The sequence below is a fragment of the Pogoniulus pusillus genome, chromosome Z (assembly GCF_015220805.1).
Source record: "Pogoniulus pusillus isolate bPogPus1 chromosome Z, bPogPus1.pri, whole genome shotgun sequence".
NCBI classification, from domain to species: domain Eukaryota; kingdom Metazoa; phylum Chordata; class Aves; order Piciformes; family Lybiidae; genus Pogoniulus; species Pogoniulus pusillus.
Genome location: NC_087309.1, coordinates 26,788,125 through 26,804,541, shown reverse-complemented (window position 1 = coordinate 26,804,541; position 16,417 = coordinate 26,788,125). Strand labels below are relative to the sequence as shown.

The following is a 16,417-nucleotide window of genomic DNA, read 5'->3' as shown; positions in this document are numbered from 1 at the left end:
ACGTGGATGATCAGAGGGCTGGAGCAGCTCTCCTATGAGGACAGACTGAGTTAGGGCTGTTCAGTCTGGAGGATTCTCTGAGGTGACCTTAGTGTGGCCTTTCATGATCTGAAGGGGGCCTATAAAAAAGCTGACGAGGGACTTTTTAGGCTGTAAAGGAGTGATAGGACTCAGGGGAATGGAGCAAAGCTGGAAATGGGTAGGTTCAGGTTGGATGTGAGGAGGAAGTTCTTCAGCATGAGAGTGGTGAGAGCCTGGAATGGGTTGCCCAGGGAGGTGGTTGAGGCCCCATCCCTGGAGGTGTTTAAGGCCAGGCTAGATGGGGCTCTGGCCAGCCTGGTCTAGGGTAGGGTGTCCCTGCCAATGGCAGGGGGATTGGAACTGGATGATCCTTGTGGTCCCTTCCAACCCTGACTGATTCTATGATTCTATGATCTCAGAGGTCCTTTCCAGCCTGGATGATTCCATGATTCTGTGTTTCTGCGCTGTGGGGGATTGTGTCAAATGCTTTACAGAAGTCCAGATAGATGACATCTGTTGGTCTTACCTTCTCCACTGATGCATTTACACCATCTTAGAGAGCCGGTAGGCTGGTCAGGCAAGCAGGTCAGTAGACTGCACTTGGTGAAGCCATGCTGGCTATCTTAAGTTGCCTGACTGTCCTCCATGTGTTTCAGCGTAGCTTCCAGGAGGATCTCTTCCATGATCCTACCAAACACACAGTGAGGCTGACATTAAGTTAGGGCTGACAGCTAAGCTCCTAAGAGGAGATGCCAAGCGGCATGAGGCTAGCTGTGCTTAGGCCAGAGGGGAGTAGTAGGATGTAGCAAGACTGAACATTTCTGTTTGCTGAATGCCATAGAAGTGTCTTGTCCCAAATTGCCACCACTGTTTTCATTCTGGAGCCTCTTCCAACCTTTCCAAAAAAGATCTGATTTCATAGAGAAGCACTTGAACACTTGATCCCAGCTGAGCCATCACTTGTGCAAATGCTGCTGGAGGTTGCAGTGGCTGTGGTCTGCACTGATGAGGATGTTATTCCTGCTCTTGTGTTTTCAGAGCACGGATCTGACGAGCACAGTTGGCTATGACAGCATCATTCAACATCTGAATGATGGCAGGAAGAACTGCAAGGAGTTTGAAGACTTTTTGAAGGAAAGGTATGGAAATGCCTTTGAAAATGGGTTGGCTTGAACTGGGAAAAGGTGCAGTGGCACTACTTTACTCCTTGCATTCCCAGTTTGGTTTCTGTTGCCTTCAACTGTCCATTATGTTAAAATGCCTCTAATTTTTGACTGATGAGGGACTATTATCTTACTCTGCTCTTTCCTTGCATGGCTGGTGCTGTGGTATGAAGTCCATGCCAGAACTTTGTCTCAGCTGTGGAGAACGTGTCTGTTTGACCTGATTAATTGTCTTAAAATGAAGTTCATGGGAATGTTTCTTAAAAGAGGAAAAAAAAAAAGTAACTATTTTTTTCAGTTTCCCTACAGGCTTTTTGAGTCTTTAAAGAGTTAAGTTAGCTGAAACTCACTGCCAGACTCTAGAAATCCACAGCATAGGCTTCTGCCTCTATGCTGGAGATACAGACAATTTAGAAAGCTATATACTTCATCTTTGTAATGCAAGCCTGTAGTAGTGCTTGTTTCTGTCCACTAACTGCAGATAGCTAGGACAGCTTGCATACAGAGACACCAACATTTAACCTAACCAGTCCAGCTCTGGTTGTCTGTACAGATTTCAAAGCAACTGCAGAAAGCTGGCTATTCTTTGACTCCAACTCATAGGCTTTCTTCCCCCACCTTCTCTTACAAGATGGGAAGACAATGCAGTCTCTAAGAGGTGTTATTTATGGCACCTCACAAGGTGCAGTCTCTTCTTCAGATGTTCTCCCTAAAAACCAGAGGCAGGCAGAAAAGAATACTTATTGCCTCATTTTAAAAAGTCCCAAATTGCTTAAATGACCCAGCTGAGCTCTGGGGTGCACAGTAGCTGAGCGCTCTCCGAGACGCCTACTCCCTTCAGTTACCTTTGGTTTGAAACTGCCGAATCTGATTCAAAAGTACTTTGTGTAGATGGACTAACAGAAGCTGATGATCAAGATGCAGAAGATGTGATTGAAGAAGCCTTCTTCCCCAAGGAAACTGAGCTAAAAAACTCCCCAGGTTACTTACCAGACTGCATCTTATTACCACTTGCACAGGCTGCTTAGTCTTCCATTTCCTGTGGAGATAGTCCTTGCACCCATTGGCCATGGTAGGATGAGGAAAGCAACACAACAGGACCACAGACACAGCACAACAAAGTGTTTTCCCTAGAAAGGCTGATGAGTAAATGCAAGCAGCAGTTTCCCTTCAGCCAGTGTTCCACAGATGGTGTGGGGCATGTCAGAAGAAAGAGTGTCAAGAGTGTCTTGGTCCCTGCTCCAAACAAGTACCAGTTTCTGAAATGAGAACTTCCTCTCATTTGTCTATTTTCTCAACAGAGCAGTTATAGAAGAAAAATATGGCAAAGAGCTCATTAACTTGTCAAAGAAGAAGCCCTGTGGGCAGACGGAGCTGAAGTGAGTTCACAGTCCTCTGTGTTTTGCTTTTATGGGTGTCCTTACTTGGAATGATGAAATAGGATGAGACATAAGCAGGCTGTGAGAGGCAGAACAGTGTTGAAATGTGATTTGGATGTTACCAGATGATCTGAAATTGGTCTTGTGAATGAATGAATCTTCTGTCCTCCCTGTTGAAGGGACCAACCCAGAGAGAGTGAGGAGGACTCACATGCTCAATGCTTGGCTTTGAGACTGGTGCCTCCAACAGGATTTTGGCTTCTTTGACTATGGGTCCCCCCACATGACACCAGGTCTGCTGGCAGCAGATGGGATGCACCTCTCTCCAAGTGGAAGGAGGTTTATATCACAGGGGTTGGCTGGGATCATTAATCATGCTTTAAACTAGGTTGGAAGAGGGGGAGGGTGGCAGCCAGGCTTACTACAAGCAAGCCTGAGACAATTGTGGGGCCATATGTCAGCTCCACTGGTGGCTCAGAGGAGGTAGGTAACAATGAGTTGTGTGCTGGAGAAGAGGCAAGATAGGGCATATCAGGGATGGAGGCTAACAGGAGCCTTCAGCCTTTTAACTTGCAGCACACTGGCAACACACAAGAACTCTTTAAATCTTGCAGAGATGGGCCATGGGGATCAGGCAATGAGGAATCAGCACATGCAGAGCTTACTGCTAGGTTGGGGGCCATGGAAGAGGCTGGGAATGGTGAGATAGCAAGAGTGGAAGCTATTGGACTAACTCCCTCCCTGAAATGCTTATACACCAATGCATGAAGCATGGGGAATAAGCAGGACGAGATTGAGATCTGTGTTAGACTGAATGACTATGATATAATTGCCATCACTGAAACATGGTGGGACAGCTCCCATGATTGGAATGTTGCCATGGGTGGCTATGCACTATTCAGGAAGGACAGACCAGCCAGATGAGGTGGGGGAGTTGCCCTCTATGTGCGAGAGCAACTGAAACGTGGTCAGTTCTGTCCAAGGCAGGGGGCAGAACAGGTTGAAAGCTTGTGAGTTAGAATTAGGGGGTGTGGAAACGGAAATGAAATTGTTGTAGGGGTCTACTATAGACCACCAGACCAAGAGGAAGATGTGGATGAGGCCTTCTACAGACAGCTGGAGGTAGCCTCTAGAGCTAAATCCTTAGTACTCATGTGAGACTTCAATCACCCTGATGTTTGCTGGGAAGATCATGCAGCCAGGCACAGAGAGTCCAAAAGGCTCTTGCAGCGTATCAATGATAACTTCTTGATGCAGGTAGTGGAGGAACCAACAAGGAGAGGTGCACTGCTGGACCTTGCATTAATTAATGAAGAGGGACTGGTTTAGGACATTAAGGTTGGGAACAGCCTTGGGGACAGTGATAATGACATGGTGGAGTTTAGTGTTCTAAAGGGTAGAATCAGAGGAACAAGTAGAATTCCATCCCTGGACTTCTGCAGAGCTAACTTTGTGCTCTTCACAGACATGCTTGCAGAAATCCCATGGGCTAAGGCTTTGGAGGAGAAAGGAGCCCAGGAAAGGTGGCTAATTTTTAAAGACCACTTCCTCCAAGCCCAAGCTAGTTGTGTTCCCCTGAGTAAAACATCAAGTAGACATGCTAGGAGACATGCATGGCTGAGCAAGGAGCTCCTGAAGGAAATCTCAGGGAAGAAAGAAACTTAGAATTCATGGAAGAAGGGACTGGTCACTTGACAGAACTATAGAGAAGCAGTCAGGGCTTGTAGGAAAGCAACAAGGAAGGCCAAATCCCTCTTGGAACTGAAGCTGGCATAGGAAGTAAAACAGACCAAGAAGGGCTTCTTCAAATACATCTGTAGGAAAAGGAAGAACAGGGAAGGTGTGAGGCCACTGCTGAACGAGGAGACAGCCTTGATAATTGAGGATGAGGAGAAGGCAGAGTTGCTGAATGCCTTATTTGCTTCAGTCTTTACACCTAAGGTTGAACTCCCCTATGTACTCCAGGCCCTGGATGAAAGAGAAGAAGCCAGGAGGAGGGAATGCTCCCCACTGGTCAGTGCAGACTGGGTTAGGGATCATTACACATATTAAACATTCACAAGTCCGTGGGCCCTGATGAGTTGCACCCAAGGGTGCTGAGAGAACTGGCTGAGGTTATTGCTCTGCCACTCTCCATCATCTTTGCCAAATCATGGCAGACAGGAGAGGTGCCTGAGGACTGGAGAAGAGCCAATATCACTCCAGTCTTCAGAAAGGGCAAGAAAGAGGTTCCAGGAAACTATAGACCAGTCAGCCTCACCTCCACACCTGGAAAAATGATGGAACGGCTCCTGTGGAAGGGCGCCTCAAGGCACTCAGAAGAGAAGAAGATTATCAGGAGTAGTCAGCATGGATTTACCAAGGGGAAGTCATGTTTGGCTGACCTGATAGCATTCTGTGATGCCATAACTGAATGGGTAGATTCAGGGAGACCAGTGGATGTAGTCTACCTTGACCTTAGCAAGGCCTTTGACACCATCTCCTATGACATTTTAGTGAGCCAGCTGAGGAAGTGTGGGACAGAAGAGCAGACAGTGAAGTGGATTAGGAACTGGTTGCAAGATAGAGTTCAGAGAGTGGTGATCAATGGTGCCAGGTCCAGCTGGAGAGCTGTGACCAGTGGTGTCCCCCAGGGATCTGTGCTAGGGCCAGTCCTATTCAACATCTTCATCAATGACATTGATGAGGGCACAGAGTGTCTGCTCAGCAAGTTTGCTGAAGACACCAAGCTGGGAGGCTTGGCTGATACAGCTGAAGGCTGTGCAGCCATCCAGCAAGACCTGGACAGACTGGAGAGCTGGGCACAGAGGAACCAGATGAGGTTCAACAAGGACAAGTGCAGAGTCCTGCATCTGGGGAGGGATAATAAACTGCACCAGTACAGGCTGGGAGGTGATCTTCTGGAGAGCAGTCCTGTGGAGAGGGACCTGGGAGTCCTGGTGGATAAGTTAACCATGGCACAGCAATGTGCTCTTGTGGCCAAGAAGGCCAATGGGATCCTGAGGTGTATTAGGAAGAGTGTGTCCAGCATAGTAAGGGATGTTCTCCTCTCCCTCTACTCTGCCCTGGTGAGACCTCGTCTTGAATACTGTATTCAGTTTTGGGCTCCCCAGTTTAAGAGGGGCAGGGATCTGATGGGGAGGGTCCAGGGGAGGGCTACAAGGATGATTAGGGGATTGGAAGGCATAGCTTATGAGGAGAGGCTGAGGGACCTGGGACTTTTCAGTCTGAAGAAGAGAAGACTTAGAAGGGATTTGATAAATGTTTATAAGTATCTGAAGGCTGCCAGGAGGGGAGGTGGGACAGGCTTTGCTCACTTGCTCCCTGTGATAGGGCAAGGAGCAATGGGTGTAAATTGCAGCAAAAGACATCCTGCCTCAACACAAGGGGGAACTTCTTTACTGTAAGGGTCACAGAGCACTGGCACAGGCTCCTCAGAGAGATTGTGGAGTCTCCTTCTCTGGAGACTTTCAAGGCCTGTCTGGATGTGTTCCTCTGTGATCTGTGTTAGATAGTATTGTCCTGCTCTGGCAGGGGGTTGGACTCTATGATCTCCTTGGTCCCTTCCAATCCCTAACATCCTGTGATCCTGTGATCCTGTAATGGTGCACAGCTGGGTTAGCATTTCCCAGTAACTGAGTCTGACTCCACCAAGATCCCACTAGCCATGTACCAACCAAAGCATGACAGATGTTCAGCCAAGATGTGGGCCAGAGTTTCAGAAGAGGGCTGATCAACATGAGACCCTGACTGGTTTTGTGATCAGAGGAAAGTACTGGTACTTCCTTGACTGAAACCAAGAAAATCTTCAAAGCCTAGCCTCTTACACTGTGCAGGGGTGTGGTGGCTGCTGCAGTTGTGTCCATGAGTGGATCTCCATTTCTGCAGTGACCCTTGGCACCTTCTTTCTGCTCTGTTTCTGTTTATGCCCAGTCTGGTATTCTTGGATAATTTATTTACAGGTTTATTTTGAGTTGCCACATAAAATGTTTCTGAAAGCTTTATTGTACAATATCAAGAGGGAGAAAAGTGCTGTGTGTTTCCAAGCACTGCCCAATGCACCGTGTAGAAGATGTTTCTATGTCCCAAATGATAGTCCTAGGAGGTTGCCTGAAACATTTATGAAAGTCAACATTTTTAATAGCTTCCAATGTTCACAAATATGTAAAGTAGATCTCAGTCCAAGTGAGATGTCTTATACTTGCTGAGAGGAAAAATAGCTGTTGGTGTAAAGAGGGTAAACAAACCTAGTTCAGGCTGCTTTGTTGAGTGAGAGAGTCCTTACCTGGTTTGGAAGAGATGCTCTCCTGATGCCTGTGTCTGGGTGTGCTTGCCCACTCTTTTTAATGCTCTGCCTGTGTTTTTTTCAGCACACTGAAGAGATCCTTGGATGTCTTCAAGCGACGTAAGTGATTTTTTTGTGTTTGCCAGTACACTTGTCAGTGCCAAAGTCTGCAGGCAACTGCTTGAGAAAAAAACAGCAGAGAAGCCTCTAAACCTGTGCGCTGCTAGAATCAGGCATAGGGTGTTCTCCTGGCCCAGCTCAGTTCAGCATGCAGAGTTAGGGGCTGAGTGCTCCAGGGTGTGTGTTGAAGAGAGAATTTCTTCTAGGGAATGGCTGCGGCTCAGAGATCATACTTGCATTGTAAATCAGAAGCTATGCATGGGAAGCTCTCCAGGAGCTTTTTGGATTGCCTTGCATTGCTTTCTTTGTACACAGATGCAGTGATTTGCACCTTGAATGCTGTGTTTGGTTCTGGGCCACTCATTACAAAAAAAAAAGACATTTGGGTGCTGGCAATGAAGCTGATGAAGGGTATAGAGCACAAGTCCAGTGAGGTATGGCTCAGGGAACTGGGATTGTTTATCGTGGAGAAAAGGAGGCTGACAAGAGACCTCATTGCTTTCTACAACTACCTGAAAGAAGGCTGTAGCAAGGTCAGGGTTAGTTCCTTCTCCCAAGTAACAAGCAGTAAGATGAAATGTAATGGGCTCAAACTACACATCACGGCGAGGCTTAGGCTGGACATCTGGAAAAAAGTCTTCACCAAAAGGCCTGGAACAGGCTATCTGGGGAAATGGTAGAGTCACTATCACTGGAGGTATTTAAGACACATAGATTTGGTACTTAGTAACACGGCTTGGTGTTACACTTGGCAGTGTTAGGTTTGTGGTAGCACTCAATGATCTTAAAGGTCTTTTCTAATGTAAGTGATTCTATGATTCTAATTATAGTGTCTAAAAGACAATGTTTTGTCTGCTTTACATCATCCTGTCATTTCCATGTGTTGCAGCCTTCCAGGGTGCAGGCAGCTAGTCTTCAAACCTTGAGTGCTACCACTCTGGTATCTGGCACTGAGTTCACCTTCTTGCCTTAGCTAGGTTTCTCTTCTCTTTTGTCCCTTGATTGACCTCTCTGGCTCGCTGTTCTCACAATAGCTGATTATTAATAGCTGTGGATTTGAAATGCTCTTTGAGTCGAACTGTGAGCTACAGTTTGGTTTAGCTCCTCTGATGAGCTTGCTGGTATGATGTTTTGTGATTTCTGTGCCCCAGGGTGGTTGTCTGATAGCTTGGGGCACTTCTTCCTTCAGGCAGGTGCTACAGGATGTGATGTGATGACACGTGGCTGAATTCATCTGGATGAGGGAGAGATGTACTTGTTTGAATAACTTATCTTGATACCAAGTTTTCTTACACTGAAGGGCAGGTCTTAGCAGGATTGGTCACAGTATCACCAATCACCAAGGTTGGAAGAGACCTCATAGATCATAGAGTCCAACCCTTTACCACAGAGCTCAAGGCTAGACCATGGCACCAAGTGCCACGTCCAATCCTGCCTTGAACAGCCCCAGGGACGGCGACTCCACCACCTCCCCGGGCAGCCCATTCCAGTGTCCAATGACTCTCTCAGTGAAGAACTTTCTCCTCACCTCCAGCCTAAATCTCCCCTGGCGCAGCCTGAGGCTGTGTCCTCTCATTCTGGTGCTGGCCACCTGAGAGAAGAGAGCAACCTCCTCCTGGCCACAACCACCCCTCAGGTAGTTGTAGACAGCAATAAGGTCACCCCTGAGCCTCCTCTTCTCCAGGCTAAACAATCCCAGCTCCCTCAGCCTCTCCTTGTAGGGCTGTGCTCAAGGCCTCTCACCAGCCTCGTCGCCCTTCTCTGGACACGCTCAAGCATCTCAATGTCCCTCCTAAACTGGGGGGCCCAGAACTGAACGCAGTACTCGAGGTGTGGTCTAACCAGTGCAGAGTACAGGGGCAGAATGACTTCCCTGCTCCTGCTGACCACACCATTCCTGATGCAGGCCAGGATGCCACTGGCTCTCTTGGCCATCTGGGCACACTGCTGGCTCATGTTCAGGCGGGTATCAATCAGCACCCCCAGATCCCTCTCTGTCTGGCTGCTCTCCAGCCACTCCGACCCCAGCCTGTAACTCTGCATGGGGTTGTTGTGGCCAAAGTGCAGCACCCTGCACTTGGAGCTATTGAATGCCATCCCATTGGACTCTGCCCATCTGTCCAGGCGGTCAAGGTCCCGCTGCAGAGCCCTTCTGCCCTCCAACCCAGTCACATCTGCTCCCAGCTTAGTGTCATCTGCACACTTGCTGATGACTGACTCCATGCCCTCATCCAGATCATCTATGAAGATGTTAAAGAGGATGGGGCCCAGCACAGATCCCTGAGGGACACCACTAGTGACTGGCTGCCAGCTGGATGTGGCACCATTCACCACCACTCTCTGGGTCCGGCCCTCCAGCCAGTTCCTAACCCAGCACAGAGTGTTGCCATCCAAGCCATGGGCTGACAGCTTAGTCAGAGTTTGCTGTGGGGGACAGTGTCAAGGGCCTTGCTGAAGTCCAGATAGACCACATCCACAGGCCTCCCCACATCCACCAAGCGGGTCACCTGATCATAGAAGGAGATCAGGTTGGAGAGGCAGGATCTGCCCTTCCTAAACCCATGCTGGCTGGACCTGAGCCCTTTGCCATCCCTCAGGTGCGCTCTTATCACCCCCAGGATAACCTGCTCCATCAGTTTCCCTGGCACTGAGGTCAGGCTGACGGGTCTGTAGTTCCCAGGTTCCTCCATCCGATCCTTCTTGTGGATGGGGACCACGTTGGCCATTTTCCAGTCTCCTGGGACCTCTCTGGTGAGCCAGGACTGCTGGAAAATGGTGGAGAGCAGCTTGGCCAGCTCAGCTGCCAGCTCTCTCAGCACCCTGGGATGGATCCCATCTGGTCCCATGGACTTGTGGGTGTCCAGGTGGCTCAGCAGGTCCTGAACTAATTCTTCATGAATTTCCAGGGGAACACACTGCTCCCCAACCCCATCCCCCAGTTCAAGAGGCCACTTGCCTTGAGCTCCTCCCTCCTTGCTATTGAAAACTGAGGTGAAGAAGGCATTCAGGACCTCAGCCTTTTCTTCGTCATCAGTTATGGTGTTCCCCTCCTGGTCCAGTAAGGAGTGGAGGCTCTTCTTGCCCTTCTTTTTAGCATTGATACATTTATAAAAGTGCTTTTTATTATACTTCATGGAAGTGGCAGCCTAAGTTCTAGCTGGGCCTTAGCTTCTCTAATTTTTCTCCTGCATAATCTGGCTACCTCCTTAAACACGTCAGGAGAAGCCTTCCCCTCGTTCCAGAGGTGATACACCCTCTTTTTTTCCCCCAATTCCTTCAGGAGCTGTTTACTCATCCAGGCTGGTCGCCTTCCCCGCCGGCTCATCTTTCGGCACATGGGAACTGCCAGCTCCTGTGCCTTCAAGAGCTCCTGTTTAAAGTAGGTCCAACCATCCTGGACCCCTTTGTTCTCAAGGACTGCTGCCCAGGGGACTTTGGAAATAAGTTTCTTAAGCAAATTGAAGTTTGCCCTCCAAAAGTCCAAGGTGTAAGTTTTGTTGTAGTTCCTCCCTATCTCCCTGCATATTGAAAACTCCACTAACTCGTGATCACTACACCCCAGGCAGCCTCCCACTGTCACATCTCCCACCAGCCCTTCTCTGTTGGAGAGCAGCAGGTCAAGCTGAGCTTGACCCCTAGTAGGCTCACTTAACAGCTGGGACATGAAGCTGTCCTCCATGCACTCTAGAAATCTCCTGGACTGCCTCCTCTCTGCTGAATTAAGTTCCCAGCAGATATCTGGCAGGTTAAAGTCACCCACAAGGACAAGATCTGAAGATCTTGAGACAGCCTCCAACTGTTTGTAAAATATCTCATCTGTTTCCTCATCCTGGTTGGGTGGTCTATAACAGACTCCAACCAGGATGTCAGATTTATTAGTCCTCCCTCTGATTTTAACCCACAAGCTCTCAACCCCTTCATCCCTCACCTCAAGCTCTGTGGCATGGAGTGACTCCCTAATATACAGGGCCACTCCTCCTCCTCTTCTCCCTTGCCTATCTCTCCTGAAGAGGCTGTATCCCCCCAGCATAGCACTCCAACCATGCCTGTCATCCCACCAAGTTTCTGAAATGGCAACTATATCATAGTCACCCTGGTGGACCAGGACTTCCAGTTCCTCCTGCTTGTTACCTAAGCTGCGTGCGTTGGTATAGATGCACTTCAGCTGGGCTCTCGATTCCCCAATTGTCCCTAGTTTCCTTCCCACTCTCTCCTTCTCAGAGAGAGTAATTGCCTCACCCACCCCCTTCAGACCTAGTTTAAAGCCCTCCTAATGAGCCCTGCCAACTCCAGTGCCAGGACTCTCCTGCCCCTCTTAGATAACTGAACCCCATCATGATCAAGCAGGTCCGGCTCAGTACAAGTTCCCCCAAGGTCGAAGAACCCCAAGTGCCGCCTCTCACACCATCCCTTGAGCCAGCTGTTGATGTCATAGGTTCTGCTGTTCCTCTCTGTGAACTCTCTTGCCACAGGGGGAACTGAGCAGAACACCACTTGTGCTCCTGCCCCATCTATCAATTTCCCCAGGGCCTTGAATTCCTTTTTAATTGCTCTGGTTCCCTTCTTCTCGATTTCATCCCTGCCAGCCTGTATTACCAACAAGGGGTAATAATCAGAGGGCTGGATTAGGTTAGGGATTCTCCTGGCGATGTCCCTAACCCGGGCACCAGGAAGGGAGCAGACCTCCCTGTGAGATGGGTTGGGACGACATATTGGTCCCTCCGTCCCCCTCAAAACTGAGCCCCCAACAACTAAGACTCTTCTCTTTTTCTTGTTTTTTGTGGAGCTAGTCACCACAGTTGGTGGGGACTGCTCCACTCTAGGCATCCTGGTTGGATGCTCCTCCTCAGCCCTCCCATCCTCCCTGCCCTCTTCATGAAGCGCCTCATACTTGTTATGCAAGGGCAGTGGAAGAGGCGGAGAGGGCTGGGGTGGACTTCTCTTACTGTCTTTGACAGGGATTTGTATCCATCCCTTTCTGTTTCCAGAGGCAGTTCCCTTATCAGGGGCAATCTGCAGAGCCTGCTCCCACAGATCCATCTCCCTTTCATTTTCCCTTATCGACCTGAGCCTGGATACTTGATCCTTCAGCTCAGCCACCTCATCTTTCAATTCTGCAACCAAAGTGAGCAGAAAGTTCACCTGCTCACACCTGGCGCAATTGTTCTCCCCTTCCTCTTCTACAGTGAGTGAGAGGCTCCAGCACTCCCTGCAGCCAGTAGCCTGGACTCCTGTGTGTTCCAGGGTTGAGTCTGTCTGCATGCACACGCTTTTCCTGCCCTTCATAGTGCGAGTGACAGGCATAGTGCACAGTGATACTGACAGAGACAGAAGGGAAAAAAAAGCAGCTCCCAGCCGCAGGCTGAGGCTCGGCAGCCAAAATGGCGGCTCGCGGCACGCGGCGGGGGTTTAAATCTCCCGCGGCTGACGTCACCAGCCCTCGTCACAGCCTCACTCTCTCTCGCGAGACAACAGCCCTGCCGTCCCCTCTGCTTACCTTAACGTCTCTCAGAACCACGGAGAGCAGCAGAACGGAGCAGAAAAACCGATCCCAGCAGCAATCCCCGCAGCGCTTTTCACTCTCTCGGCTCGGCAGCCAAAATGGTCCTTACACAGGCAAGCACTGCTTGAAGGCTGCTTTGAAATTGTTGCTTCTTTGATACGTTTCTGCAGCAATGATGTGGGATTGATGTCAGCTACCATAGCTGATTTGAGTATTTTTGGGAGTATACATAGAATCATAGAATCATAGAATCAACCAGGTTGGAAGAGACCTCCAAGATCATCCAGTCCAGCCTATCCCCCAGCCCTATCCAGTCAACTAGACCATGGCACTAAGTGCCTCATCCAGGCGTTGCTTGAACACCTCCAGGGACGGTGCCTCCACCACCTCCCTGGGCAGCCCATCCCAATGCCAATCACTCTCTCTGGCAAGAACTTCCTCCTAACATCCAGCCTATAATTTCTGCCGACACAACTTGAGACTGTGTCCCCTTGTTCTGTTGCTGGTTGCCTGGCAGAAGAGACCAACCCCCACCTGGCTACAGCCTCCCTTTGGGTAGTTGTAGACAGCAATGAGGTCACTCCTGAGCCTCCACTTCTCCAGGCTAAACAACCCCACCTCCCTCAGCCTCTCCTCACAGGGTTTGTGTTCCAGTCCTCTCACCAGCTTTGTTGCCCTTCTCTGGACACGTTCCAGCACCTCAACATCTCTCTTGAATTGAGGGGCCCAGAACTGGACACAGCACTCAAGGTGTGGCCTGACCAGTGCTGAGTAGAGGGGAAGAATAACCTCCCTTGTCCTACTGGCCACACTGTTCCTGATGCAGGCCAGGATGCCATTGGCTGTCTTGGCCACCTGGGCACACTGCTGGCTCATCTTCAGCTTACTATCTATCAGTACCCCCAGGTCCCTTTCCTCCTGGCTGCTTTCCAGCCACTCAGTCCCCAGCCTGTAGCGCTGCTTGGGGTTGTTGTGGCCAAAGTGCAGAATCCTGCACTTGGCCTTGTTCAATCTCATCCCATTGGCCTCTGCCCACCCATCCAGCCTGGCCAGGTCCCTCTGCAGGGCTCTCCTACCTTCCAACAGATCAACACCTGCTCCTAGCTTGGTGTCATCTGCAAACTCACTGACGCTGGACTCAATCCCCTCGTCCAGGTCATCAATAAAGATATTGAACAGGACTGGGCCCAGCACTGATCCTTGGGGAACACCACTAGTGACAGCTGCCAACTGGATGTGGCACCATTCACCACCACTCTCTGGGCTCAGCCTTCCAGCCAGTTCTTGACCCAGCACAGAGTGAATCTGTCCAAGCCATGAGCTGCCAGCTTGGCTAGGAGCTTGTTGTGGCAGACAGTGTCAAAGGCTTTGCTGAAGTCCAAGTAGACTACATCCACAGCCTGCCCCACATTCACATGTGCATATATTTTTTTTTTCTTTAATAGAGATAGACAGTGTGGGACAAGGTCACATCCAGCTGGCACAAACACTTCGGGAAGAAGCAAAGAAAATGGAAGACTTCAGGGAAAAACAAAAATTGCATCGGAAAAAGGTCAGGTACATGGGAATGTGCACTTTCACTGTAGGTTGTCAGTCCTGTCTCAGTGATGGGCTTTTCATGACTGGTGTCTCCTGCTCTGCCCCAGCCTTCTCTGTGCCCCTCCCTGGTGCCTGCTGCTGCTGGGAAGTCTTGAGCTTCTTCCTACATTTTGCAACCGTGTTGGTGAACTGTGTGGCAACCTTCAACTTCCTTCTTCTTACTGCCACACCTTTTCCTCTGAGTGCCTTTTCAGGCCTGTGACAGCAAGGGCTCGGCTTCGGGAGCACCATCCTCAAACAGGGCTATTTTTAGAGTGTGTGTATAATGCTGTATGATCTTCATAGATGTGCTAAAATCAGCAGGGTTTTTAACTTCTTCTCTGAATTTTATCTGGAAAAAGAGGGGAAGCTGCTAGAAAAAGAGAGTGGATTTGACCTAGTGAAGGGTAGTGGGCTCCCTGTTTTTTCCAGATGCTATGAAGATGGTACAGCACCTGTATTGTTAGGTTTTAATTTACAGACCTCCTTTGCAGTGGAGGCTTAGCAAGAAGCACAAGAAGTCGGTTTTGTAAAGATGCTTTGGGTGGACAGAGGACCTTAAACCTCATCTCACCCTGGTCTGTGCTTCTTCCTTTCCTAAGCCACATAGGCCATCCTGGAGGTTTAGTGGTCAGTTTTGTGCTTACTCTGGGTCTGTTCTCTTCTCAGATAGAGCTGATAATGGAGGCCATTCACAAAAACAGGAATTTGCAGTACAAGAAGACCATGGAGGTAATGCAAACATGCTGCTGTTCCTTGCCATAGGGGTTCATGCTGCTAACATGTACATGTGTGATGCTGGGGCAGGTTTAAACATAGGGGTCCTCCTCTTCTGCTGCAAGTCCCTGTGCTGTGTCTGCATGAGTGGTATGTAAGGAGTGCTCAAAAAAAGGTACACATATGTATCCAAACCTGTAAGGCTACTATTTGGCCAGATCCCTGGCAAACTCTAGATGACAGAATCACAGAACTTCAGAGGTTGGAAAGGACCTCTAGAGATCATCCAGTCCAGGGCAGGATCCCCTAGGGTAGTTCTCACAGGAACACATCCAGGTGGGTTTTGAAAGTCTCCAGAGAAGGAAACTCCACTACCTCTCTGGGCAGCCTGTTCCAGTGCTCTGTCACCCTCACTGTAAAGTTTTTCCTCATGTTGAGGTGAAACTTTGTATATTCCAGTTTGTAGCTGTTGCACCTTGTCTTATTGCTGCTGACCACTGAAAAGAGATTGGCCCCACTCACTTGACACCCCTACCTCAAGTATTTATAGACATTGATCAGTTCTCCTCTCAGTCTTCTCTTCTACACACTAAGCAGTTTCTCAGTGTCTCTTCCTAGGGGAGATGCTCCTGTCTCCCAGACATCCTTGTGGTTCTCCGCTGGACTCTTCCCAGCAAGTCCCTGTCTCTCCTGAACTGGGGAGCCCAAAACTGGGCACAGTATTCCAGGTGTGGTCTCACTAGGGCAGAGTAGAGGGGAAGAAGAACCTCCCTAGACCTGCTGGATATACTGTTCCTGATGCACCCCAGGATGCCATTGGCTTTCCTGGCCACAAGGGCACATTGCTGGCCCATTCAGAACTTGGTGTCTCCCAGGACTCCAAAGTCTTTCTCCACAGAGCTGCCTTCCAGCAAGACAGCCCCCGAGACTGTACTGGTGCCTGCTATTATTCCTCCCCAGATGAAGGCCCCTTCATGTGGTTAGCCTGAATCCAGCACTCCATCCTGTCCAGATCTCATTGGATGCTCTCTAGCACAGCCTGATGGGTGTCAGCCACCCACCTCCATTTTTGTATTATCAGCAAACTTGCAGAGGCTACACTTAATGACCTCATCCATGTTGTTGATAAAGATATTGAACAAAACTGGACCCAGTACTGATCCCTGGGGAACACCACTGGCTACAGGCCTGCAGCCTGACTCTGTGCCACTGATGATGACTCCATGAACTCTGTTGTCCAGCCAGTTTTTCATCCACCTTACAGACCAAGCATCTATGCCACATCTCCTGAGCTTATCTGTGAGGATGTTGTGGGAGACAGTATCAAGAGCCTTGCTGAAGTCAATGTATATGCCATCCACAGCTCTGCCTTTGTCTACCCATTTGGTCATGGTATCATAGTTGGCTGTCAGTCAAGCAAGATCTCCCCTTGGTAAATCCATGTTGGCTACTCCTGATAACCCTCTTTTCTTCCATGTGGTTAGAGATGGCCTCCAGAATGAGCTGCTCCATCACCTTTCCAGGGATGGAGGTGAGGCTGCCTGGTCTGCAGTTGCCTGGGTCTTCCTCCTTCCCTTTTTTGAAGTCTGGAGTGTCATTGTCTCTCTTCCAGTCCTCAGGCACCTCTCCTGTTCTCCATGACTTTTCAAAA

General features: G+C 49.4%; 1 protein-coding gene across 1 annotated transcript in view; it reads left to right on the top strand.

Annotated features, from left to right (window-relative positions):
- Positions 1-16,417, top strand: part of PSTPIP2 (proline-serine-threonine phosphatase interacting protein 2) — a 34,423-nt gene that overhangs the window by 8,378 nt on the left and 9,628 nt on the right. Inside the window, exons 2-6 of the mRNA XM_064176658.1 lie at positions 1,060-1,160; positions 2,486-2,563; positions 6,934-6,968; positions 13,917-14,023; positions 14,719-14,781. Of these exons, the coding sequence (XP_064032728.1) occupies positions 1,060-1,160; positions 2,486-2,563; positions 6,934-6,968; positions 13,917-14,023; positions 14,719-14,781 (384 nt within the window). The remainder of the gene's footprint in view (positions 1-1,059; positions 1,161-2,485; positions 2,564-6,933; positions 6,969-13,916; positions 14,024-14,718; positions 14,782-16,417) is intronic.